General features: G+C 38.6%; 1 protein-coding gene across 3 annotated transcripts in view; it reads left to right on the top strand.

Annotated features, from left to right (window-relative positions):
* The window catches only part of GNAL (G protein subunit alpha L), a 195,774-nt gene that overhangs the window by 125,881 nt on the left and 44,114 nt on the right, over positions 1–25,779 (top strand). For all 3 annotated transcript variants that reach the window (XM_005432003.4, XM_005432002.4, XM_027798611.2), the window contains exon 5: positions 10,564–10,661. In XM_005432003.4, the coding sequence (XP_005432060.2) occupies positions 10,564–10,661 (98 nt within the window). The remainder of the gene's footprint in view (positions 1–10,563; positions 10,662–25,779) is intronic.

Consider the following 25,779-nt stretch of genomic DNA (forward strand, 5'->3'; position numbering starts at 1 on the left):
GTTGCCTGCATTTATTTCCGAATCAAATCTATAAAAGGAAATGAGAGTTCTCTGTCCTTGCAAACCTCTTGTCTGGTAGGAAATCACTTACAAATAATAAAGTGCATACCAGAGCATGAAATAGTTCCTTGATGTATGACCTTCAAAACTGGTTTAAGGAAAACAGTTGAAGCTGTGAGTAGTAGAAACTTTTCATACTGGAAGAATTACAGACTGCAGGCTGGTGTACTTTCAGCTCTCTGTACGGTTGTCTTCACTATAAAACTGCATTTACAGAGTGGCAAAGGTTCCCTATGGGCAGGAGAGCTGCCTGGGGACAGCGGAGAGTTGCATCCCTCAGCTCTGTACTCCACCGGTCTGACTTTGCAGGGGGTATCCCCACCATCTGAGTAACGAAAACCGAGGCAGACTTGTCAGAAGGGCTGAGAGCACCACAGGAGTAACTTGCATAGGGGGTCAAGTTCTCATCATCAAAAGGTGACAAAGTGCACATTTAGCTCTATATCTTCAAAGCAGTGGGTAAGAATTAACTACACGATTTTCAGTACCCAGTGAAATAATAATCCACCAAAGGATGTCAGGTTTTTTTACTGATTTGTGGCATGTAAAAGACGACTGCCTTACAGCCAATAAGAAATGTGACATGATACAGTACTACTCAAGATTTAAAATGGCAGGGGATTCAGAACCAACTCTGCCATGTTACAGCATGTAAGTTATTATTGTTGGCTTGTGTTTTGGAAAAAAAAAAAAAAAAAACGACTTGGTAATTTTTCCTGCTGTGAAATGCCTGAAGTTTACCAAGTCATGATACAGGTCCTATAGCAGTACTTCTCGCTCCCATAACAGTCCCTTCATCAGGGATTGCAGAGTAGTTTGAACATACTCACTAACTGGACATTATATTGATTTATAAGAAAATGAAGTATGATGTTTATTGCAGTTTGTTACACGGAGTCCCAGGAGTTGAATAATTGCAGAACCAGAAGCAGTAACGAAACTGCTGTGGGTTGATTTGCCATCCTCTACTCTGAATGGACTCCGCTCTGTCTAGTCTTGCCTAATTAGATGAAGATTCAAATTTTGACATACAGAATCTGTACACTTTTGCAGTGCCATTATGGCTTTTAATAAACAAACAGCAAGCAAACATCTCTTAGTACAGGTGACACTTGGATTATGTGTTTTTCAGTATTTTTTCTAGTTTGAAAGCTCAGTGCTCTACAAAGACAACTGTTACCAGCATCTTGATCACAGGGATAGAACACCTGCTACCAAAAAGTTGTGACATATTTCTGATTCTTCTATTTGGTCAGTACCATCTCATGCTCTGCTATCATCTGAGGCCCCCAAAACATTCTCCTTGAGAGAATTATAACAGTACTTACCTTTTTCTTTTCACGAGTATTGCAGAAATGCAAAGGGCAGTAATGCTGCAGGGTTGTGTAGCACACCTGTAATCACTTTCACAAATAATTGGAGAAGTTTGGGGGGTTTTTTGAATGAAAAGCTTTATGTGCATTCAGGGAGAGGTCCTAACATAGACGAAACCAAAATACCTTCAAGGAAAAGAATGTGTGTGAGCTTTGCATCCTCAGCACAACACATTTTTTTAGGCACTCTGTACACTAAGTAATTTGCTTAAGTTATTTCTCCTGCTTTCTTTAGCAGAGAGCTAGATGGCCCCCTCAAAATAGCAGGTAGGCAGCAGCATTCAGAGATATGTGATGGCAGACCAAAAGTTGAAATAGGCAGTTAAAATGGAAACTAGAATTGAAAATTAAATCAGAGGTTTTTGTTTTAAGTATAATAACAGCTTCATTGTCTAGATCGGGGGGGAAGCAACTCTTTAATAAGTAGTGAAGAAAAATATGGAGCTGCTCTTTGACTTACAATGCATTTTTATCTTCAAAGCTTATCCACAGTGCTGACCCCAAAATATTGTGAGAGCACAAAATTATGTTGGTTTTGGTTTGGGTTTTTTTTCCTGGTATGATCTAAAGAACTTTCAGGCCTTTTTTTTTTAGTGTTTGACACATAGGAGTTTAAAAAATATATTAATATATTTCTCAGACTTTGTAGGTGAGTTCTGTGGTCTATGAAAGTGAACTTGTTGATTTCAATAATACAAGACAGCAGATGGAACATGTTTCTAGCAGGCAGAAACAGAACTGCTAAGGCAATCAGGCTGATAACTGTACACACTTCTTGGAAATGCAGTGTAGAGTAAGAGCTTAAAAGTCAAGTCACAAAAATAGTTCAAGAAAGGGACGTAGAATGTGCTGTGCAGGTTGCACTTCTGGTTTTTCAACGAGCTCCACAATTTGTATGTTTTGCCTAGATGCGGTAGCTACATAAAAATGGTGATTTTATACTTTTATAAATGCTGTTTGTTTCCCCAACTTCTTTCCTTACACTTCCAAGTTGGATAAGATTCTCCTAGGAGTTAACAAACTAACTGTTTTCTCAGCGCATAAGACACCCCAACACAAGTGTGTTCTGTGAAGGTGGTATTTACCATCCTCCTGTGTTCAGTTCTAATGAACTGAGGTTACACTTGGTGCAGACTGATCATGCCATTGAGGCTGTTGCCTCCAGCCTAAAAAAGGCAAAACAAGCCCGATGAACAGGGAGAAAAGGTAAATCTGGATGTATTACTCTAACTCTATTTGATAGATCCAAAGTTAGGTTTTAGTGAAGGGTTAGAGGCCAAACTGCTACTTTGCTTATCAGAATGAGTCACTAACTAGCAAAGTAATTGCATTGATTATTGCACACCCACAAATTACAACAGAAAATACCTTGCACGGGGTGGAGGTTGTACTTTTCCTAAAGGTTTCCGTATAATTAATGTACTGTAAGTGCTGGTGCATTAGAAACATCTGAACCCTACTGTTAAGCATGGTCCTTGCATGCCAGTTGACCACTCCTACGTGGTTTCAGTGTTTCTCATGCTATTGCTTGGGTGCTAATGAAGGTTTTGATGCCACTGCTGTTGGAAAAATACAAGTCATGTTCTGTTTTTGTTTTTAGATTGTAACTCTGTTTGCCCATCTTTGTTGCGGGCACTAGGAGTTTAGGCAGCTATACCTACAGCAAAACAGCTCCCTTGTTAGGCACAACATTTCATAAAGGATTAAGAAGTGGAGCTGGCTGAGCCATAGGGGACACTTTTGTCTCATAAACAACAGGCTGATTATCAAGAGACTGTACTTGTTTGTGGAAGAGGTAACAGAGCAGGCTTCCTTCCCTCTTGGGTCTTACCTGGTACTTCACTCCATAATTTCTGCATTAAATCCATTTAAAAATGTTTATTACTACAGTTTACAGTTGCACTCATAGATGTTTGGGGGTGACGAGTATTTTTAATAGAAGTTTAGTTGCTACACTTGGTACAAGCAAACCAGTAATAATTGGAAGCACTGAGGCAAGTTGTTGCTCACGGGTCTGTGTTGGATTTCTTGTAACATCAGCTTACAACTGCCTCCTTTCAACACTGGGTTAAGATCCAAGTTTAAAGACAGGCTTTCAAATTTAAGATTGCCTGTGCGGACCCTCTATATACAAGACTATGCAGGTAGCTTCTTAGCTTTTTTCTATGCAGCCCTGAATCTTGCATTGCAGAGAAAAGTCTGCGCAATGGAAAATATATACTATACAAAAAGTTGCAATAAAAGGTCGGTTGTTTGACTTGAATTCATCTCCCTACTGTCTACCTGATTTGTTGCATAGTTAGAAGTACCTTTTTTTTATTCTCGTCATTCACCCTGAAGCCCCAGGTACTATTCCCTCAAGTTTATTCACTCAGCAAGTTTGCATTATCAATTTCATTTTACATTGTTTATAGTATTACTATAGACTCTTAAAACAAAAAGCAGATTTTTGATCTTTGCTACATAGTAAAAAATCTTAGGGGTTGGATTATATTATGTTGAAATGCCATGCGTATCTTATAGAAAGATAGTCATATGTGGTTTAAAGGCTTCAAGAGATTGAGAAACTACTATGTATAGCAGTACCATCCTGTGTGGAGATTCAGAGATGCTTATATAGGGTAAGCAATGATGGTAGACCATAGAAATACCCAATATACTGGGATGTGTTAGTAGCCTCCACAGAGCAAAGTGGTTTTCTTCCTTTGACCAGATTTGTAGTTCTCTATTATTAGATTATATTGTTATTATTATATATCATTATGTTTAGAAACACAGAGTTTTTTCTCTGTTGGTTTTTTCTTCCCCCTTCATTCTTAGCAGTTCTCTTGTAAAGAAAGTTAAAGAAGAACCCAGTCACAACAGCAGTGTTTGGAAACTTTGTCTCTGATTCCAAATGCACAAGTTTTAAATTAATGAGAAAATTAATACTGAGAAAAAAACAGAACCTAATGGATACAGGAGTGCAACTCTTAAATTTAAGTTGCTCAAATCGTAATCTGATGCAGCAAATAGAGACTTTAGAGGCTTGCAAGGGAGTTGTGGAGCCGCAAAAGTAGCTTTTGCTTTATCCTGGTAAATTCCAGGGTTTAATTGGCTGAAATATAAACATTTTAAAATTGTCATTCTTCTGTTACTTTACATGGCTTATGCTGCAAAACCCAACGGAATACTGATACGCTAATCGCATTCGTGGCATCTGTTGCAGCCAGCATGGCAGCAGCCCCCCCCCCCATGCTTCCCCTCCCCGACACCCCCAGCGGCCGCAAAGCTTTCTGGAGCATGACGGGGGAGCTTGGCTGAGCGTCCCTTCACCCAAGCTTCCATTCCCCTCTGGTCATCCCCCAGGCATCACATGGAAAAGGACTTCCTCACAGCTCTCTGGGAAGTTCAGAGTCCTTCCTCCTACTCATCTCTCCCAGACCACGTTGCTGCCCACCCTCCCCTGTAACAGCACATCCTGCTGCTTGCTGTTGCTGCCAACGCTCAGCAGCTTGGGCGGCAGGCTGATGGATCCAGTTCAGTTTTGACCTCCAATGTGGTGCACGGAAAAGGGTGTTTAAAAGGATGCTGTTTGAATTGCAGAGCCAAACGTAACAGTTAAAAAACCCTGAAGGTGGTTTGCCTCTGCAACCTTAATTTGACTCTGCTGGATATCATCCTTACGTTTTTAGTGTTAACCATCAGTTGTTACTCTTTTATTCCACAAAACTTTTCCATGGTTGAGTGGATGGGAAACTCGGATTGCCTGTGTACCTCTGCCCTGTGCGTGGGGAAGTACATGGAAGGGGGGTGCACCCCGCTCAGTAGGGGGGCACATACCTCCCTTCCCTTATGAATTCTGTGGATCATCTTGCACTGCAGTCATTCTTGGGAGTTTGGAAGGTGTTAGGGTGGGATTTTTAATCCATTGTCCAATTTACTTCTTATTTGGTTAAGTAAGTGAGAGAAGTAGTAGTAACTGAAATTCAGAATAGAAGTGATGGCTTCATTTCATACCCACAGTGGCAGAACTATGGAAATGTGTAACCTGTGCTACTTCAGGCTGATCAGATAGGTTTCATCTGTGGTGGTTTAGATGAGAATGTCTTACAGTCCTGAAGCTTCGGAGAATAAGAGGGTGAATTTTGGCTTGAGGGAGATCCATCGTATTTCACATTGCTCTAAGCAACTGTTTCCAGGTTTACAATATATTAACAGAAGAAATATGTGGAATAGAAAATACAGCGGAGTCTTCCTCATCCTGGTTTCTGGGAGACTGAAAGGTGACATGAGGATAGCTATTAAACGTATGCTCCATCTGGAAGGAAGACAGAGAGGAATCTTAATAGAATAAAAATTGTGTTCCTGGCCTAACATGAACTTTTGTGGTTTGTAAAGCAATTAGATTAAAAGTTCTTTTTCCAAAATGCATAAAGATTTGTTCATGAAGATATGTCATTGTTTAATCATCACTAATATTTATTCCCAGTTTAGGCAGCTGAAAACTGAAACAAGTCCATTGTTTAGCTACTTGAAAATTTTTTGTAGGAGTTATAAGGGGGAGGAGGTTTCTAAGGTAACCTACCAATAAATAAGTTTATTTCCAAAATAGGGAAAATTAAATTTCAAGAACATGCTGTAACTTCTAGTAGGACAAAGTTGAAAAACAGTGCTTTGAGACTTAGCTGTAGTGCAGTTGTGTTTGTTATCTGTATAGGTTTCTTGGAATGTTTTGTATACGAATATATTCCCTCCTTTTTTTTCAACCTAAAAATATTACCTTGGAATAGGTGAGTAAAAATATTTCTACAAGACCTTTTTAAAATGTAGTGAAAATACAGTACTGTTTACATCAGTGATATCAGCTTAGGGTGTTTCTGCATTTATTACATCTTAACTTACTTTGTTCAGGGGAAAAAAAAGGAATCATAACCTGCTTATGTCACTTCATGATTTTTAGATGATGAATGAATATTCATGTTTAGCAAAAATTACCTGCTAGTGAAGAGGAGGCTCAGGAATCCAGAGCTGAGTTTTTTGGATTATCTCTGGAAGAATGGAAAATTTCCAGATAATCTTATATTAATAAATATTTGAGATGTTGTCTGTCACATCTTCATTTTGATCACATCAAAATTTTGGTATTGTATAGTCTAATGATCGCTATAAATTCTTAGGTAACTGATGTAAATTGACGTGTGTAATGCATGAGACCTGTAACTCGTGAGACCTGAGGCATCGTCATTTACGTCTCTAATGCTCTAATTAAAATACTACATCAAAAATATATTAATTTTTTTATTTTATATGTATATTAATAGGTGCCACTATTTATATGCCTCTGTCCCTAAGGAAGAGTTTGGGTGAAACAGCTCTGGTTTGTTTAATGTTTATAGGCGTGTCATGATGTAGGTGGTTTTCTGCTTTCAGGCATAATACGTTATTCCTGATTTCTCTTCAGTATACTGAATATTTTTAGTAGATTTTGGTGACATTCATCGGGTAGATAGAGGTCAGCTGCATGTGCTTGCAAACCAAGTGCATCAGATGCTCCTAGTGATTTTCCATGTCCCTGTTTTCTCCTGTCCTAGTGGAAGTTTCTTAAGGGACCTGGCTTGTGAGTTTTAAGAGCTTCTGAAAGGCTACTTTCCAGAAGTCAGACCCTTAAGAAAATCTTAGTTTGGCCATCTCAGAACGTAGGCTGCTACGGTCACAACTTACTCGTACAACCTCGTTTGTGTTGGACTGACCTAAAGTGATGTTTTGTATGTAGTTCCCCACCCCCCAGAAACATTAACTGAAAAGTTTTAGCCCATCTTCCTTTATCAGCTGGAGCAAATCTGAATTCTTTGCCCTTTGGATTACCATGTCTCTCCGCCAGGACAGGCACTGCCAGGTGTGGCTGCAGCCCCGAGGATGCTGCGGCCCCAAGGACAGGTGCTGCAGTGCAGGCTCAGCCCAAAGCCCGCACCTTGGTTAGCCCACCAAGTGCCTGCTTGCACACAAGGTGGCCACGATGTGGCCATGGCCTGAGGAAGAGGTGACAAGCACTGGGGTCTATAGGAGTGAGTCACAGGGACTGGGGACTGGGGAGCAGTTGCTGGAAGGCTGGTCAGGCAGAAGGGGCTTGGTGGCTGAGGCTGATGCTGATGTTGTCCTGCAGTGGAGAGTGGGTTGGGATCCAGGCGTGTTTGGCATATATGAGCAGGATCCTTCTCTATGCTTGACCGTGGGCAGTGGGAGCCTTCAGCAGCTGAGGAGGAAAAACAGTGAAGAACTTAGAGCAGACAAGAAAGGGGTTAAAACCAAGTGTGAAAAGTTGGATCATGGTACCTGGTGTCTTGAAATGAAGCAGGATTTTTCTGGAAGGCTTTAGTCACCTGGGAAAGAAGGATCGGGTAGCTGTGTGGGAGGCAATTTGCAGGCAAGTGTACTCCTCTGCAGTAGATCGGTACATTTTAATGAGGTAAGTATATTTGCTCTGTTTTATAGGATTTGCTTTGGACTAGAAGTCTGGAAGTCGTTTTAAATAGACCGCTTTGAGATATAATGGTCAGGTGGAAATATTTGAAGCATATAATATGGAAACCCTGTATTTACAACATATTTGTAGGGTCTCAGAAGCTGAGCTGAAAAGATTGCCTCTTTCCCAGAAGAGATCTTTAAGAGTAAATAAAGCTTATACAGAGGATGTAAAAACAGATGTAAAGTTAGAAACTACTGTATCTATGCAATTTTATTTACTTACTTATTTACATCTACAGCCATCTCTCAATCCAGCCAGCCCCTCAGGAAAGGATGCTTTCACACTGACATCCTTCTCCTCTTCCCGTCCCCTTCCTGTAGGCTCCGTGGGGCTGAATGGGGCCATTTTTTAGATGTAGGTTCCCCTCAGAGATGGCTTTCTGGGTGGGTGGGAATTCCTACCCACCAGTGGTGGGAAAGGGAAGGCAGCCATGGTGTGCTCGGCCTCCACACTCGTAGCAGCGAGTGCCTGCAGGAGGAACAGCTGAGGTTGTGCGTTGCTGTACATGCACCCTCCAAAGGGATGGGAGAGCTGCGTCCTTTTGCATTGGGACCCTGACACTTACCCAGAGCTCGCTCTTTCCATTGAGAAGGCAACGCATTTCTTTGGACAAAGATGCCACCGAGTGAGGTGCATTCAGCTGATGCCCTAAATATTCATCAAGCATAAGCTTCGAGCTTGAGTATTCCATATTTTCTGGTATATATCATTCTGACTTTTCCAGTTCTTTCTGTTTCTTGTAGTCATGCTCTCTGTTATGTGTGTCTGCTTTCTCCTTCTACTAATTTAGTTTGATATCTTACCCTTTCTTGAGCTTGTTTTTTCTTTCCTTCTAGTGTTGGAACAGAGAGTTTATAACAGCTGTAGCATAACTTCAAAAGGTGGATCTGCAGTGTTTTAAATAACCATTACATAAGTCATAAAATAACAAAGACAAAATAAACATGTCCTCACAACAGTGAAGAAATAAATTCCATGGGCAGTATAAGTGTCTGCCAATCTCTAGTATTGCTTCCTCTCTTCTTTCGAGATTTGCTGTGCAGGTTTTTCACGTGTGCTTTAAGATCTCCTTTTCTCTAAAGTTTTTAAAACTTCTTGAAGAATGGATTTTTCTCTATATATACGTCATGTGCAATATAGTTGAAAGAAAAAAGCCTTTCTGGGGTTACTCAGGACCTCTATTGCCATGTTCAAAGCTTAACTAAGTAATTTTCAGTACTAGTTTGTTCTGAAAGTCTTGTCTTCTTTTTTGTCTCTCCCAGAAAACATGGCCAGCAGGTCACAAGCAGTTGCTGAGGAGCAGGGTATCACCTTTTGGGGCACCTCACGGGGGTGGTGTGTGGGGTTAGGAAACACATACAGAGTAAAAGTTAATTCGTTGTACTGCCAAGATCTTCCGTTACAAAATTTGTCTTTTGAGAGACGCTTTTAATCCTCGAGAAAGATGGGAGGGACTGGCAAACAATTTCATAAAGTTTCAGAATTCAGATATTTACACAACATTTTGATGGGATCATGAAGTGCATGGTGGTATTCCACCCATTTTACACAGCCGAACTGAGCTGTGGAAAAGCAGTTTGTTAGGTTTCACAGATTTATGACTGACCAAAGGACTCTGATGGTGCAGTAGCATGTTGAAGTGTTAAGAGGTGACACACAACTTCAGTGTTTACGTTGATGTACTACTTCAACAATTTATCTTGAAGGATGAAAGACTCAGACATATAGTAAAGGAGATAGTAATCTGTCTAACCATTCTTCATTTCATTTTAGAAGCTGTAGCTGGAAAAACTCAGTTACAGTTTGACTTACCAGTAACGATACAACATAAAACGGACTCCCAGCTTTAAAACAAGCTTGAGCATGTGAAGCTCTGCAGCAGGGGCTGGAGGAGCAGAGGAGCTGGCAGGCAGGGTCGGACCTGCCATCTGCATATGTGCATTTTATGCAACAGGTCTATGGCTTCACTGTCACCAAGGACGGCTTTGATGCCTCTTTCAAATAATTCTGAAATAAGCTTGCTGGCAGGTATTTCTGGACTGGATTGCCTGGGATAGCTGCTAGGAAAAGCACTTTGTGCCAGGCAGCTGCTTGGAGGCAGTGGTGTTGAACAAAGACTGAAAGTCTTGCAATCCAGTTATTATATTGTATGAGAAAATGCCAAGCAGCAGAAAGTTGTGTTTTTCAGGAAAAATTACCCAATCTTTTTAAAGTTAGAGAAAGCTTCCCTTTCCCTAGGAAGCTAATGTTTATAAGCTGAGCAGCTTTTTGCATCGCCTTTATACCTCTTCCATGACAGAAGCATAAATTCAGTTGACAATTAGGTGAACATACTTCTAAGTAACATTTGTACTTGCAGTAAATTTTATATGTGGGCTAGCATGAATTTTGAAGACAGACTTCATTACATGTCATGTACTGAAAACTGTCCACAGCCATATGTTCAGTATATTTTACAACAATTTTTCTAATGAATGTTTATTGCTTTCCCTCTTTAAAGGTATAATCTATCATTCTGCAAAGGTATGAAACAGGAAGGTTGTGGGAAAGGAGTAACACATACTGATGGGGATAGAAAAGATTGAGAAATGTTCTCTTACTAGTTGCATTTCTTATTTTCAGGAATTCTTTGAACATGCAAAAAAGCTCTGGGATGATGAAGGCGTAAAGGCATGCTTCGAGAGGTCAAACGAATATCAGCTGATTGACTGTGCACAGTAGTAAGTATTTCTTTTTATGGACTTAATAGCCAACAATGTAATCATATATAACAAATTAGAAAATATATTTATGTTAGCAAGATCTCAGAGTTTTGCAGTGCAGCGATTAACGTTTTTATTCTCTGTATAGGCTGAGCATGTATAGCAGAAGTAATTGATTGTTTTATCATAGTTTGCCATTATTATAAAACTAAATACTCTGCCTCAAATATTTCACAGCTAATAAAGTATGAAAACATCAAATTAAATAATTTTAAATAACTTTATTCCATTCAAAATGGATTTATATAAAATCATTTTGATTGAAACTATTAAGTTTGAAAAATGTAGAGCCAATCTAAGGAAAATGCTTTGTTTTAAATTCTGAGACCAAGATAGCACTGAAATTGCTCAGTTTTCACATTCCATTAGAGCTTCTGAGATTATCTGAGATTATTACCTAACTGCATGCAAACCTGCATTACTAATATATTGGGGGGGGGGGGGAAATGGTTAGCAGTATTTAATTAAAGATAGTAGTACATTTGGTATTCATATAACATCAAGAGAAGTGGTGCATGTACGTGTAACACAGTCATAATCCTTGAACTGTTTCATCTGATTGGAACTGTTCTGAAAAGAGTTGTGTAGTAGATTGTGAAGGTACAAATCATAAATACATAGTACATTGATGAAAAACAGATTCATCGGGAAATAGTCCATTAACATGCCATGGCTACAAAACTCAGCTATCCTTAGTAATAACCCAACTCTGAATCAGACTTTGATCAAAAACATACATTTCATGTGTATTGTATATGTTACAGAATATTATATTATAGATATTCAGCTGCTATTGCAAAACCATATTCTTACCGTTGCTATGTGATTAGGGTTTGCAGAGAACACACTCCAGTGTGTTATGATTTGTCTAATTGGCAGTATGGTCAGCAGCAATGGCACAAGTCTGTTGTAGCACTCAGTGGTTTGTTTTTCTGTGTTCTCTGCTCTTGGTGCCAATGCTGAAGCAGAGAAAACGGGCCGTGCCGCTGAAGGACTTGTCATGCTTCTGCCACAATGGGGAATTTCAGTGCTGTGGGTCATAGTTCCTTTTCCCTCTTTCCAGACCACTTTTGGGAAAGAGAAGGATCCCGTTATGATTCAGCAGCAGCAGCACATGGAAGTGAGGGAGTATTGCTATGTGTAGGAACAAATGCATTTGACCTCAGTGGGCTGGATTTATGAAAACTGGGGCATTTGCTCAGAGTGGGTAGAAATTAAAGCGGTGTTTGTACACAAAAAGAATGAGAAAGGTGTCCTGAATTGTCATCCCTAGGTTTCCCCTCTGCCCTCACATACCACTCCTGCCATGATACAGATGTGATCTATGCTTGCTGAAAAGTCCGGACTGACTGTTTATGATATCTGTTAATACACTCAAAGAAGACATCTGACCAAGAAAATAGAATAATGACATGTATTTGAAATAAACTAATATAAAACATACTTTACTGATCAGTAAAGGGTGATGTGTCTCCCAGTCCTACTTTAGAAAACAGTGCTGAGAGGGCCGGGCAAAAAAGGAAGACACTGAATTATAGTATTAGTGGTCCTGTGTGTTCCCTTAAAAAAATGATGCCTGGCTTTGAGGAGAACAGGAATGTTTAAGTCTTATGTTATGTCCAAAACCAAAACACAAATGGAGGAAAGAATGGATCTAGAATAAAGTCCACTGTCCTGAAACATAAAACTAAATCCTACTACCTCTTTTCCTAAAAAAAGAAAGATTATTGGGCTTTTTTCTATGTATCTCCCCTCTGTATGTTCTAACTGGCTGCCTTTTTCTTTATTCTGAGATTATTTATTATAGTAGTGAATACAAAATTTGCATAATTATTCACCCTCAAGACAATTTATGAAATAGTATCTGATATTTAAATACCCCTTGAGTGTATCGGTGCTTTCCATTCCATGATTTACCTGAAAATGTAACAGCTAAGTGAGTTATCCACATTTACAAGCCTTCAGTCTTAGAGCAGAGGCTTGAAACTCAGGAACAGCCATGTCATTGATCTGATCAAACAGCCTTTTTCTCACCACAAGTATTGATGGTGTAAAGTGAAGTGTAACCTTAACAGAACGAAGATGCTAAAAATATATCCAACTTTTATTATCTGCCCCTCCCTCATTCCCTGAAAATTAAAATGGTACTAATAGAGTCAATGAAAAGGAGATCTGAAAGTTGTTGCGTCTTTGCTGCACACGTGTGTTTATATATTGCAGAGTAACTGTACTTGTGTTACCCTGAAGAACATGTCGGTACCAGCACTGGATGGACCTTATTCAGAGTGGGGGGGTCATCGCCTTGTGACTGACAGAACCTGTGAGACTAGTTAGAAATACAATTCCGATACACATTTAAATTTTCTTATATGTGCTAGGAAAATACTAGCTGTGAGGTGCTGCCTTTCTGGCTCAGCAGGGGTGGATGGCATTTCTCTCAGAACCTGTCCATGATCATCTTGAACTGGTAAAGGAAAAAAGGGAAGGAGTGTAATGCAGATATGCAGGCTTACTGTGGGATTTTGAAACATCTGCAGTGTTTTCATTACACTGGCTTTGGGAGAAAGTATCCCACGCCATCAGCTAAATCCTAATCTTTTACTTGATAGTGAAGAAAGAACATTATCAGTAGGTCACCACTAATTTTTCTGCTTAAAAAAAATACCACAAAGCAAAACCAAAAAACTCCCCATGTGTTAAAAATATCATTGGGCTACAAGTTGGGTGGCTGACTTAAAATACTGAAAAGCATTATTAGCAAATTATAATGTCAGCAGCCAAACTTGGTGACAGTTAAGTGAGTTACAAATACAGTGTATTTTGGAATAGTTTAATTTGGCTACAGTACAGAGCTTCTGTATTTTTAAAACTTAACCTAATTTTCTTTATTACTGTGGGAGAAATATTTGGCTGGAAATAGAGGTAGTAGAAAGATGCAAAGGCAAATGTTTTATTTACATTAGGCCTGAAAGTTGCTTTTCCTTGATCTTTAATGTTCTTTTAAATTACCAGGGTACTGTTCCTTCACAGAAATGAGGGTGAAGGCCTGCTTGCCAGACCATTTTAATATTCTTATATGACTCTCCATGTATGTGCACTTCTTCTAAGTGTCTTATTGGTACATCGTGTGGTATTTGTAACAAATACGAATCTGTGACCAAGTCAGAGGTCAGACCTTGCGGTTTGACAGTGGTAAATGTGTCATAAGCAAAGATCTGAATTTTTCTTTATCACTAACTACAAAGATACTTATCTAAGGCTTAGAGGGAAAAGTGTTGCATGGCCATCAGCCATATTTTTTTCCTTAGTGACCTTCATATATTTCTTCAAGATTAATATCATAAAACCAGCAGGTTATTGTTTTCCCTGCCTCCTGATTTAATATTTCTTTTAAGTTATATTTAAAGTTTAATTTAAAAAAATATATATTTAATTTGAAAAGTTGATTCGATTTAGTTGTGTCCCCATTTGGCTTATCTAGATTTCAGCAGGTTGCTTTTGTTTATGATGATAAATCTTACACCTTACTTTGGTTAACTTGAACTTACTTTGAACAACTGTAATTATGTCTATATTCACATGGTTTATATTCAGCAAATTCTAGGTCTATAACGGACTTTCAGATTGTGATCTAGTGCTGTCTTCGCATTGAACTGTCTAGTATATAAATAATAGACCAGAATATGTTCATTAAAAAAATTCTTGTAATTCTAGGAGTTTTCTAAAAGCTAAATAGTTTCCTATAAGATGCAGCAGGAGTTTTCTAAAAGCTAAATAGTTTCCTATAAGATGCAGCAGGAGTTTTCTAAAAGCTAAATAGTTTCCTGTAAGATTTCAGTTTCTTTGTACTAGTTACCAAATGCCCAAATTATATTGTATCCGTGGAAGGGAACTGCAAAGCAAACTTCTATGAATGTAGAACAGATCAAAATGAAAAAAAGTCCAGGTGTGATGGCTTTCCTTTAAAAAAAGACCCAGGAAAAGAATTGATGAGTTGATTATGTTTCTTCATAAATTTAAGTAAATTAATTTATTTGGCAATGAAGAGGTATAACATTTCCTTTTAACTAATAGCATACCATGAGATAGAGTTACAGGTTGTAGCCACCTGTTCGGTGTTATGTATGTATTGACTTCGCCCTAATGCAGGTGAAACGGTTTCTGTATTATAAGCCCACTTTCTTCACTGCAAACCAAGCCATGTGCTAACTGGGGGCTGCTCTAGCAGTCCCAGAAAAGCCACTGAAGTTACTTTTTGCTTGGAAATCTGACACATGGGCCCACAGACAGCAGTGAAGTTGAAGATCTTTCCAGAATGCTTAAGGCATTGTTGTTGGGAAGGGGGGAAAAAAAACCCAAACAACCAAAAAAAACCCCACCTACGTTCAGGTCTATTGGAAGGTTTCAGAGTTGAATTCTGTCTCCCATTGCATTCACACGAAACAACAGTGCATGCGTCCATAGGTGGCCCTAGCTGGAAGGGTTGTACTTCGGCTCACTGAATTCCTCAGTGTAGGAAGTAAACCAAGGATTTGAGGGAGCCCTGCCCTCAGCCAGCACTTTATCCAAGTTCGTATATCATTCTTCTTTCCCTGATAAAATATGCCACTTCTGATACACTTAAGTGTGAAAGCCTAAATTGCTCTCTATGCAAATATTTGGGCTAATAAAACTTGATTATGCAAGTTCGCAGGAAAGCAAACACAAGGGATGTGAGCTTGGCCAAAGAACTGAGCTAATATCCATGGAAAAGGCACACCTCAAGTTCTTTTTCTTCGCAGTTATTCTATCTTGGAGAAGGGTTTCAGCATGCTTCTGAGGTATCTGTCCTGCTATTAGGTGGAGTAATTAAAAAGAAAGTTCTCTGTGGTGTTTTTCACAGATTCAGTTCACATCAACTTCAAGATGTGAGAAAACAGATGTTTTTTTCTCTACAGCAGCACTTCTGACTTTCCTTGTGCTCTTCTAGATGTAAGGTTTAATTATTAGCATGGACATAGTCAACCCTCAATTCCTTCTTAAAATCTGAGGTCAGAAAACCTACCTTGGCATTATCTGCTTCTTGTGTCTACTGTGGCACTTCAGTCTGGTGTGTTGATATGTTCTTTCATCATAATGGATGGTGAATAGAATGTGGATGTATGTGTGATAAATTAAGGTAAACATACTGATTATAAGCTAGAGAATATTATTTTTCAAAGTGATTCTTTTTAAACTTGGCAACTGCTTATTAAATAGAGGAGAAATACATTTTACTTAGATGAGGAAAAGTATTAATTATAAATGTTTCGTTTAATGAAATTTGAAGAAATAAATTTTTGATGGCGATACAGGGAAACTGTAATAATATAATTTTCTTTCATCTAAAATTCTGTTCTCATTCATAATGAACAACTTGCTGTTGAGGACAAAGTTTCTGCATTTTCTTTTTAAGATGTTTCATGCATTCAAACTTTAAAAATTCATTCCATAAGTTAGAAGAAAATTTTGTTTAGTTAATTCATGTACAGGTTTTCTCCACTTACCCTGAATTAAACTATAGACCTTAACCAACCAGTAAATTGTTATTTAATGATAGAAAAAAAAAAAAAAAAAGAAGGGGTATAATTATAGATTAATTACTTTAGCCTTACTGATGAGTCTTCTTAAGCAGGGGTGGATGCCAGACAGGACAAAAGTCATTCTGCAGTGTGTAACGCTTAAATTTTTCACTGTTTACTGACTAGTAGACCACACTCTTGAGAAGCAGAATTGCGGTTTCTTAAAATATGCACTGGGAATTCTCTGAAATAACCTTTTCATCTGTTGCTGTGATTATTTTTTGTTGTTGTTCCCCTTCTTGCTCTCACGAAAAAAATCATTAGACATAACCAGCTCGTTATCTTAATTTTGGTAATCAAAATGTGACCATGATGTTATAGTACTAGTAGTTAGAAGTACAAAAAATATAGAAGCAGCTGTAGAAACCCTCAAATGCCTTTGTATTTTCAGTTTGGAGGCAGTAGCAGTGTACCATTCACAAATAGCCAATACAACATACGGGCATGTACCTGCCTGTTTGAGCCACTTGAGTTCACAAATGCTCTCCATACCTAAAGAAGACAATAATATTTCTCAATTAAAAAGTAAGAGAGAAAATAGTTTATAAACACAGCACCCTCTCTGTCTTTTAAAAATGAATATGACAAATATTGTTACTATTAGTTAGTTACCAATGGAGAATCCTTTAATTCACCCTAGATGCGTTGCTCAAACATAAAATTGAACCATACATACATTTTCCCACAGACATATATGTGCATGATGGTCTGTGTTCTGCACTTTTAGAACAAGCAAAAATGTTGAAAATGTAAGGCATAAAACCACAAAATACTCCTTAAGCTTAATTTAAGGTAGTAATAGCATTTAAAGAACTAATGAAAGCTATGACAAGTGCATGAAAGTACACTTAGGCTCTTTTTAAGATGTTTTATTAGACATTCCTAGTTTCCTTTGAAAAATACAGCAAAGCTGACTTCAGTCTGTTGAGGAAAGAGTTCTTTCCTCCCTAGTCAACAAATTTTTCAGGTTTTCCTGAATGCCTGATGAATTTTTTTCTTAATTTTTTCCTGACTGTTTGCACACGTGGTGTAGTAGTAGGTGCAGGACACGTTAGTGTAACACAGCAACTCAGCCCCGTTTTGGAAATACGATCCATTAAGCAAGTTGGAGGATTGCAGAGAGGTCTGTCAGCTGAACTTGTCTGCATTTAGTTTTCTGTGTTAGTATCCTGTATTTAATGTGGAGATAAGTTTTTCCATGTGCCTTCTGCAGAGGTAAGCTGCAGACTTTCAGAGGCTGTTGCAATTGTATTTGCAATATGCACTTCAAGCACTTCTAGAGCCTGAGCAAAAGCTTGCTGAAGGACCAAGACACTCATCATCACCCTCAGTATACATGCTCTTAAAGCGTTAATATCCTTTAACACAAAGAAAGAGCATTCTGTTGCATTTATTATTAAAGAGAAAGGCTGTGTTTATTTTATATGACAGCAGCAAGGGCAGAAGTGAATAGGTACTGGTACAGGGCTGAGTCAGTGAACTGGCACAGTGGGTGTGTGACTGGTGAAGATGGCCAGAATCTGGGGTACTGAGCAGGGGGAAGGGAAGGCTTCTCTGTAGGACTGGACTTCATTGAGGGGCATTTTGTTTGCATTTTGTGTATTATACGTAATAGGAGGTCTTTTTAAAATATATGAACAGAAGATAACAAAGTTAATAAGCAGACTTTGAAAGGTGCCTTGGAAGTTGATGTCTATCTAGAGTACAGATAACTGCCAGTGAAGAGAACTTAAAACCTGTGTATTCCCAGCTAACAAGTCAAAAAAAGAGTAAAACAAACCATTACCTACAGTAATCATGCTGATACTGCTTAACTCCAGAAGTCCTGATTATGAATCATTGCTCAGCGTTAGCATCTCAAAACATCTTCAAACGAATTAAAACTGCAGATGCTGGTTATCTAGAATCTGCGTGCAGTATTTGTAAGTAGATTTCAGAAGGAAGCTGTAGGTCATGCTGTCAGTTCTGGTGTTATTTATATGCTGTTCTTGGTTTAGGGCTCATCTAGTGTATGCGTGGGAGAAAGAGTAAACTATGACCAAAGCCAGCTTCATTATATTGCAGGGAACATTAAGAGTCACTTACATTTACTCCACTTCTCCGGCTTATGTAGATTGATACAGAATTTAATTCAATCTGTTCATTTATGTGTGCATGTTCTTGGTGGAAGGGATTAGTTGGTTAAAGAATACATTAGCCTATTAATAAGTGTATCATTATGTAACAGAAATGTATTTAAATTTTTTTTCTGTGGGATTTATTTTTAGAATGCTTTAGAGAAAAGTATATCCCATATTCTGTTGCCTTAAACCTCACCTTGCCATAAACACTTGTTTATGTAATAAGTTTAATATAATACAACTGTATAATACCTTTAAGTTGTAGGCTTAGAGAAGAAACAAGAGCACTGAAAATTTAATGGCAGGTTGTATGGGATACTGTTAAATTATTTACACTTGGGCTTTGACTTTTCTTAAATGCCAAATGCATTTTTTTCACTTAGATGGTCTTTTTTCAAGTAGACCGTTTCATGCCACAGGATAAAGAAAGGTCAAGAGTCTTATGTCTTCCTTAAGGAACTACTCACTGGCCAGACTCTGTATACATGTGCTCCTCCACACTAATATATGTACACAGCCTTGTTTATGTTAGGATCTACAAGAAGCCAGGGTTTGGGTGGTGGTGTTTTTCTAAATTAAAGCTGCACCAACAGATTTGGGGGGGAAAAAAAAAAAAACAGATAGTGGAATGCAGAAGTTAAGAAAATAAAATACAGCTTATACTGTGTTGGAAAAATGTAAAGGCTAAGCACCTATGCTTGAAAAAGAAATTTTACACCTCAGACTAAATAGAGTCATGGTATTTGTCAGTTTGGTTGTAATCCCAGTTTTAAAGTAAATCATACTGGGAGGCTAAGCAGTTTAAGGGTGTCTCTTTACTTCTTGTAATTAAGTTAAAGCTAATGTTGTTCATTTTAATACAAGACAACAACGATGCTGCCAGAATTTTTTAAAAGTTTATTTGACTTTAGAGAAACTTGTTTCAGTTTTGTCTGTTGTAAAAGTATTCTGTCCGATTTCATTAGAAATGTTTGTTATAATGGTGGGCTTTTACACAAAGTTTAATTTGGCCCTAAATTAAGTAGTGGAAAAGAAAATACATGTAAAATATATCAGTAGGCTTCCTGTTTAATAGACATTCCAAATAATTGTCTTCCAGAATAAAATTTGTGGAAGTTCATTTGTTCTAGAATCGGTTCAGAAATTAGTTTTTCCTCATTTTACTGCTCCCCTGACAATTGCTCTGTTTTTAATCAAAACAGAGACATGATCTTAGACATTATCATACTTAACTGCTAATGCAGGAAAAGGTGACTCTTGAAACCAGTTTTATAGGTTTTTTGAGAATAGTTTTCAGATTTAGTTTTCTTTCATGAACATTACAGGGGAGATTGGGAATGGTTTGGGGGTTTTCAGATACTTTATCACAGAAATGAATTAGACTGAATATCAAAATAACATTTAACTACATTTTTCTGACCGAAGCCTGCTGATACGTTTCTTGACTCCCTGCGTGTGCCTCCTTCCCAGTTTTTGTCTTTGTGAAAGAAGGTTTCTCTGCCTTTCTTCTGGTTTAGAAGAATGTGTTTGGGGCTGGGAATATCTGCAGTCTGGATGTTGGCATCCTGAAAGTCCAGTGGTACAGATTTTGGATAATTATTGTTTATTAAGTTTCTTTCCAACCACATTGTGAAGAAGTTTAATGATCAGCATGGGTGTAGTTTCTTGGGCCCCACTTACCTATTGGCACAACTGTGTCAGACCTGTACTTGCCAATACTACTGCAGCAATTATTAAAAAATAGTTTGTTAAAGAGTGCTATTGCCACTAGGCTTGATTCTGTTCAGGGAATGTAGATGTAAGCTCTGCTGGTAAAGGAACTTATTTATCCGGTATGACTTTTATATTCATTGAGTTGGTTGGCCTACTACCTTACATTGTCAGGATCTTAGAAACTTTTTTTCAGCAAGTTTGCCATAAATTAGATTGTCTCCATGAAAAGACTGAATTCTACTTTGAAAAGCTTTTCTTTAAAGAGACATGCCAGTGAACAAACATTTTGCTACACTCTACAGAACGGGCAGGCTCAGGTACGAAGTATTCACAGGTCAATGTGGTCACTAGTTTTCCCTCAGTTTCATTTTTTATTAAGAACTACATGGAAGCCTTTTTATTCTGTTTTTTTGGGTTTTTGCAGGTTTTTTGCTTTGCGTTATTGCACCGGGTACTCACCTCTTTCCTCCATCGTTTGTAAGCAGCTGATGTCTGTAGGGTCTTACATCAGGGTGAGAGGTTCTACAGAGGAGGTTGTGGTGCACATCGCTTCCTGTCAGTGCCAATCAACACAGTCAAAAGTTTAGGATTTTTCCTGACAGTACTTCAAAAGTAATAATCAACAAATTATGTTATCTAAAAATCGCAAGGGTGAGTCCTCTATTAAAGCTTATTCTTGGAAATTGGTTAACTTATAAATACGCAATTCTGTACCTCTGGCAGGGCGCTCATCATAAGATACAGTATGTTGAAAGAATGATTATATGAAGATTAAAACTGATTTTAGGAATGCTCATAAACAAGTTACACCTATTTTGAGAATGAAAAGAAGAAAGGGAAGATTGTAGGTGGGTGAAGGTGATACATATGGGTTTACAAATGAAGCAAAGATAATAGAGCACTAAGTATTGTTAGGCAGGAATGCAGAGTCTTAAAGCACTGGACCAACGAGTAAACTTGGCTGGTAGTCTCTGATGTCTGCATAATGAAGGCAAATGTATAAATGTATGAGATTGCGCAGTGTTGAGGGGGGTTAACCTACATCCTGATGGAAGCAAGCAGAATGGATATGGGGGGAAAAAAATACCATCACATAATGTCCTGAAAACAACCAAAGAGAAACTGTGCTAGGGAGATCTTCTATTTCCACACCATATGAAGAGCACAGCTCAGATGAATGTTCAGAAACATGAGTAAATACATGGCTGCATTCCAAGCAGTTAGCTAGCCTGGCTAAAAGGCAGTTACAACAAATATTAGATAAGTATTGATACTGTGAAGTTACCAGAAATTTGTAGATGATGACCACAAAAAGTGAAATACAGAAAGAAATGCCTTTAACAACAAAAAAAAAAATAATCCAGCAAAAAATAATCTTCTATAGACATTCTCTTAATTTCTTTAGGAAGGGAGTAATTGAAGAACAGTTCCAAAATACTTAATCTTTTGAACACTTCAGCCTGTGTGATGAGCTTAAAACAAGTGTCTTTCTCCACAGGCAAGACAGGTTTCTTCATCTCATCTAGCCTCATTGTTCCAGTAGATGGGTATCTTTTTCACTAGTAGGCTAAGAGCACAACTACACTTTTTTCTGGAGGAAAAATAGAACAGGCTTTCCAAGTGAAAAGTCCCAGTTTCATTCTGCCTCTAATAGGCTTGATTGTCATTATCTGTTTTCTGTGGACCTCAGAGCACTGGGCTGGGGGTTTCTCTTGTAACAGGTGTGTCACTGTCCTCTTGGCCTGGAAAGTGGATAAGCCCACCACAAAAAGGATGGACAAGAACAGTGCTTTGTAGGCACAACACTCAGTATCTCCGTGTACTTCCACAGAAGTCCCTGAAAACCTGTGAAAGAGACCATGACTTTCAGAGGACTCACTGGCTTTCTCCAACTCTCGACATGTTAAGAACTGCTGATGTTTTATCAATTTTGTCCCTTAAAGTGGAGACAGAGGTATATCTTGCTATCACACTGTTTTTGAGAGATCTCAACATAAAAGCTGCTTATTTTCTGGAGCTTTTTCACCTTACACATGTGCAACAGTTATTGCAACACTGGCTGGAAGTCTTCTGAGCAGAATCCCACATGTTTGGATATTATTTGCATTGTCCTTTTTCCTCTGTTCCAGTGCACTGACCTATGACTGACTTGTGGTCTTGATTGAAATTTGTTGGCTGATGTATTTCCCTTTCTTCTCTCCACTTACTAATAATATCTGCAGATCCGTTTCTTTGCTTTACCCTGTTTTGTTTGTTCATCGTTTTCTTCTTGACAGATTGATCATTTGCTATTGTACAGGCCTCTGGGCTCTGGAGGTGGGTAGTATGTCAGCTTGGTCAGTAACAGTGAGGTGACTTGGATATCTGCTTGGATATGTGAAGTTGCCTTATTCTATCTACAGCTCCCAAGCCTCCATTGACTTTTTTTTTTTTCTTTTGTGATTTCATACTTTCCTATTTTATGTAATCCACATAGGCAGAATTCAAGGCTATTCATTCAGACATTATCACATATCTGTAAAGACTAGAGAGCAGTGTAGCATTTTTCAATGGACTAAAGGCTTTGCATTTATACATTGAAGAATTCTTACATGTGATTCTTTTACTGCATCCTATTAGGGAACAGACCATTATCAGACCCATCTGACCTAACTTTGAAATTACCCTTAGTGTTTGTATTGTGTAGTGCGATTATATTTTTCTGTTGTTCATAACACAGTTGGGGGCTCTTTTCATTTGTCTGTAAAAAATACCTTGATAGGAGTCTTTTCTGCATACTTCTTATTGTATATAATTATATACTTTCTAGAATTCCGTTCTATCTGGCTCCTTCTTCATACTTTATCATGAAGGAGGAGAATATCATGTGTAGCTATTTGCTTGGTAAGTGCTAGATCTGGGCACACATAACAGAGAGGGCACCATTTCCAGAGGAACAACAGAATTGATTTTAGGGGGAAAAAAAGGGAGGAAAGAAGGGAAAAGACAACGTCTCATTTTAGACCAACTTTAGTAATGCAATCAGTACTCCATGTGTTTTGAAATGGTTCTGCTTTCTGCTAGGAGTCAGCTATAAATCCAGTAGGGAAATAATGGCAGATGGGAAAACTTGTGAGTGTTGTGGGCATTTGCAAACCCTTACCATATCCCTGCAAGGATTCAGAACAGTGCATTTGGCACTCTCAACCTACACTGCAAATTGTTTCCACAAGACAGTTCGTAACATAGCAGCAGAAAAGACTCCAAAGTCTTTACGTATGGTACCGTTTCACTTACAAAGGTATGCACTCATTTGATGTAATCAGACAAAGCATACCAACAGGAAAAAAAGGGGAGAAATGGGCGTTTCTTTCAGAACAGATGTTTTTATTTTTTACTAAATCCATTCTTGCTTCACAATACTCAAGTGAAAAGAGCCCATCTTTTTCATCATCAGAAACTCCCACTGAAATATGCTGGAAATTGCCAAATCTTGCACAGCGTGCATAAATATTCAAACTATTGACAAATCAATTATTAAGTTTTATATGCTTTTCTGCTTTTATATAGTTTAAAAGTAGGTAGGTAACATACCTCCTTCTCAGATGATGACAGCCTTGCAGAAATAAAGTAACAGATAGAACCTGGTTTCAGGAAACAAACTTCCTAGAACCATAATCCTTATTTATTTATGTGAAATACACTTTGTCTTAAGAAACTACCTTTTCAACTGAAAGGAGCATTTTTCTTCCAATTATACAGCCTCAGTTGAAATTCCTAAGTCATAAAGTGCCCAGTTGGATGAAGCACTTCAGCACATTTTTGAGGAAAGTGAAAACTCCTCCTTTATTTCACTCTTGCTAAGAGGTGAAATAATCAAACTCTTAATTGTTTCGCAAAGTGGAAGTAGAAGAGGGCACTGAAATTAATCTTGTTTTTGTTATGCACTGGAGGCCAAAAAGGAGCATGAAGGAAAGAAAATATCATAGAATCATAGAATGGTTTGGGTTGGAAGGACCTTAAAAGATCCAAGCCCCCTGCCATGGCCAGGGACACCTTCCACTAGACCAGGTTTCTCAAAGCCCCATCCTGCCTGGCCTTGAACACTTCCAGGGATGGGGCATCCACAGCTTCTCTGGGAAACCTGGCCCAGTGCCTCACCACCCTCACAGTAAAGATTTTCTTCCTTATATCTAATCTAAATCTATCCTCTCTCACTTTAAAACCGTTCCCCCTTGTCTTATCTCTACAGGCCCTTGTAAGAAGTCCCTCTCCACCTTTCTTGTAGGCCCCCTTTACACACTAGAAGGCCGCTATATACAGAATTGCATTAACTTTCAACCCTCTTAATACAGTAAAAGCAACAAAAATGCTTCCCATCAACAGTGGAAGACTGTTCAACATGGAAGACATGGCACAACAAGGATGACTGGCCATGCAGAAGAGGTGCTTCTCTTTGTTTGTGGCTTTTTTGTTCTGTGGTGGGGCTACAGGTTGGGTTTTGCACGCCTGCCTTGGAGCTGCTCACGTGTTTAAGCTCAAGACCTTTTTCAAAGCAACTCTTCTCTGTGTTAAATGTGATACAGTCGCAGGTATCCATTCAGACCTGTGACTCGCTCACCTGCATACCTTGTTCAGTGCTCTGAGCTAGAAGTGACTTACCAGTTGCAATCTTCTTCATTGAAAATTCCATATTTTTCCATATATACAGTAGTGTGAGCAACAGTGCATGTGTTAACACATGTGCAGGTAACACAGAATATTTCTCCCCCAGAGTCATGACTTCCAGATATGCCACCAACTTGAGAAGGTAAGGGGGGTCTGAAAATAAGCTGCTTTCCTTCCTCCGCCCTGCCTTGCTGCTGCTCTAAACGGGGCTCTGCGGTCTTAGTCTCTCTTCTTGTCTTCCAGTGCCCTGTAGCATTCCCTCCCCGAGGCATCGTTTAGTTTCCAACACTTAAATATTTCACAGATTATTTGGGGGTGATGGCTTTCAGAGGAGTATGATGAGATGTGGTATAGAGCCAAATCTGAAGCTTTTTACTGTAGTCAGGTAATGCCAGAGATACTCTGCAGACCGTGAAACAAAGTACGGTGGTCCAGTATCGTGCATATTCCTAGAATATCGCAAGCAGCAGTGTTTCTCCATTTTAAAAACAAAAATCCTTCCAGGTCACTGCATGATCTGTTCTTGTGCAAGATTGAATTAGAGGTAAATTAGCTTTGGTTTCCTAGAAGGACTGTGCTCATGTTGCATTGTATTCTGTTCACAAAGCTGAAGGCTGATTTTTGCTCTGGTGGTGTAAGTTGTCTGATTATGGTAAGATAAAAAACAGTATGGAAGCTGTTTTTTCACTAATCTTATTTGATGGTTGGTTTTTACAGCAGGCTTGTTAGTAAGCCCGTTTAGCGAAATTATACAGGTTTGGGGATCTTTTGGCTATTCTAGTCGTAATACTCTGTTCTGTTTGAAGGATGGGACTACACTGGAGGCATTCTTCCTTCCCGCTCCCCAGCTCTCTCTCTTCTGAAAGTCGTGGCATGTTGCTTTGTGTTTTCCTTGTTGGTAGTTTGAGATATAGTTAGTTGCCTTTCTGAGGATCAGTCCAAAACTGCAATGCAGTACACAGTGATGTGAACGGCCTGTTGTCACCACTGGTTAAA

Source organism: Falco cherrug, chromosome 3 (assembly GCF_023634085.1).
Source record: "Falco cherrug isolate bFalChe1 chromosome 3, bFalChe1.pri, whole genome shotgun sequence".
In the NCBI taxonomy this organism is placed as follows: Eukaryota; Metazoa; Chordata; class Aves; order Falconiformes; family Falconidae; genus Falco; species Falco cherrug.